The 2,500-nt window shown below is 47.8% G+C and overlaps 1 protein-coding gene across 1 annotated transcript in view; it reads left to right on the forward strand.

Annotated features, from left to right (window-relative positions):
- LOC122267993 (pituitary homeobox 3) overlaps positions 1–2,500 on the forward strand; it is an 80,210-nt gene that overhangs the window by 76,513 nt on the left and 1,197 nt on the right. Inside the window, exon 4 of the mRNA XM_043038228.2 lies at positions 1,300–2,500. This exon is cut by the window's right edge and continues 1,197 nt beyond it. Coding sequence (XP_042894162.1) covers positions 1,300–1,881 — 582 coding nt within the window. The 3' untranslated portion in view covers positions 1,882–2,500. The remainder of the gene's footprint in view (positions 1–1,299) is intronic.

Raw genomic sequence — 2,500 nt, forward strand, 5'->3', positions numbered from 1 at the left:
AAGAAAGGGGGAGGTGAATGATTAGGAGGAGGGAGGAGGGAAAGGGGAGATTGGGAGGAGGAGGAGGAGGAGGAGGAAGAGGAGGAGGAAGAAGAAGAGATGGAGGAGGAGGAGGAAGAAGAACAAGAAGGGAGGGAGAGAGGGAGAGGGAGAGAGAGAGACAGGGGGAGAGATGAGAGGAGAGAAGAGAAGGAGAAGGAAAAGGAGACTCAGAGGGAGAAGGAGGAAGGGAGGGAGGGAGGGAGAAAGTGAGACAGAGACAGACAGAGAGAGAGAGAGATAGATAGAGAGATAAAGAAAGGGAAAGAGAGTGCGGGAAAGAGAGAGTGACAGGTGACAGAGGGTGATCGACAGCCGTAGTGGAAGTTGGCGTCAGTGCGTCGAGACAACACTGCCTGCCTGTCTGTCTGTCTGTCTGTCCTTTTAGAATAAGAGACACGGGCGTCGGGGAACAAAGTGTCTCTTAATTCAGTCGGCCAGTGATTTTTTTTTTTTTTTTATCTTTACTTATTTTAATTCCATTTTTTTCTTCTCTGTTTCTTCTTGTGATTGCTATTGTTGTTGTTTTATCATCATTGCTATTATTATTATTATTATTGTTATTATTATTATTATCATTATCAATATTATTGCTATTATTATCACTATTGTTATTAATATCATCTTCATTAACATCAATTGTTATTATTATTATTGTTATTGCTGTTCTTGTTATTGGTACTACCGTCATTATTATCATATTATTTTTGGTATCATTATCATCACTCTTATTATTATTGCTATTATTAGTTTTCTAATTGTTATTATTATTATAATTATTATAATTGTATTTATTCTTATTATTATATTTATTATCATTATCATTATTGCTATTATCTTGATCATTTTCATTTTCATCATTTTTATCATTCATGACATAGTTATCATAATAATGTTATTTTTATTGTATTTATTATCATTGCCATTATTACTTTAAATATTCCTATTATCACTGACGGTATTTCAGCCTTCTGGCTATTATTATTTTCATATTCTTTTTTTTATTGTTGGTCTTAACATTTCTACATTCTGGTTCCCCTTTAAGAAAAAACGAATAGAGCGCCTTTTTTCCTATAATCATCATGATTATTATTATCATTACTTTTTTTTATTGATACTACTTCTACTGATACAAATACCAATGCTATTTTTATTCTTTCACTGTTGTTGTTGTTGTGGCCTTTCAAGCGAGATCGCTCCCGAGGCCCTTCGGCAAAGGCAGTCGCCCTAACCCGGTTCTCCTGCTCTTCCCCCCCGCAGATCTGGTTCAAGAACCGCCGCGCCAAGTGGAGGAAGCGCGAGCGCAGCGCCATGGCCACGGCGATGCCCGGCGACCTGAAGGGCGGCTGGGGCGCGCAGCTCAACGGCTTCCCGTGGCCCGACGACGGCCTCTACTCCGGCTACTCCTCCTACAACAACTGGGCTCGCGTCACGCCGCCGCCGCTCAGCACCAAGAGCTTCGCCTGGGGCTTCAACGGCGTCAACATGAGCCCCCTCATGAGCCAGCAGCCGTCGGCCATGTCGCCGATCAACTGCTTCCAGACGCCCACGCAGGGCATGGGCGGCTCCACCTCGGCGGCGGCCGCGGCGGGCATCATGCAGACGTCGATGGCGTCCAGCCTCGGCTCCACCAGCGCCGCCGCCCCGCCGTGCCCCTACCCCGCCCCTACGCCCCCCTACGTGTACCGCGACCAGACCCCCAACATGTCCACCTCCCTCGCCTCCCTCCGACTCAAGGCCAAGTCGCACTCCCCGGGCGGCTTCTCCTACCCCCCCGTCTCCCCCCGCCAGAACTCCCTCTCGGCCTGCCAGTACTCCATGGGCGATCGCTCCACTGTGTAAGCGACGGCGAGCGGCACTCGCGGCGCCAAAGACTGACGTGAATAAACCTTCGTCTGTGCTCAGCGCCGGCGAGCCGCCCTTGCTGATCAGCAGTGCAACGCGCGACTGAACGGTCAGCCTTGCCGTGCAACTGCCACCGACACTGACTACGGGCAGTTCGCCTTCAGCGCTGATCGAACTGCAAGTCCAACTCTGGGGACTGTGATCTTTAAACGTTTTTCTAATAAAGGGGTATCCTAAGTGACCTAGTGACTGGCATCCGATTTGGCACCCAATGGCACTGACAAGCGCGCGTTCGTCCTGTAAATCCCACTTACATAAAAGGGAAACGGGAAGCGCAATGTTCCAGCGCCCCTCCACTTAAAAAAAAAAAAAATCACAAAAGAGGAAGGAGAGAGAGAAGAAGAAGGCGATCGTTATTTACCTTCGTTGGGAGAGACGTGTAGGTTTCATACGACGACAAGGAGGCTTCAGCAGATCAGACTATCTCTTCCTTCTTCCTGACTGGCGCGAGGATTCCGCAAGCCCTGATTCACGCACGAGGGTTTCTTTCATACGAGACGAAGCTTCGCAATCGGTCTCCTCGGACTATCCACAACAGACGCTGAATATTCCCCAA

Source organism: Penaeus japonicus, unplaced genomic scaffold, assembly GCF_977035675.1.
Source record: "Penaeus japonicus unplaced genomic scaffold, GWHDUDI00000001_assembly GWHDUDI00000024, whole genome shotgun sequence".
Classification (NCBI taxonomy): domain Eukaryota; kingdom Metazoa; phylum Arthropoda; class Malacostraca; order Decapoda; family Penaeidae; genus Penaeus; species Penaeus japonicus.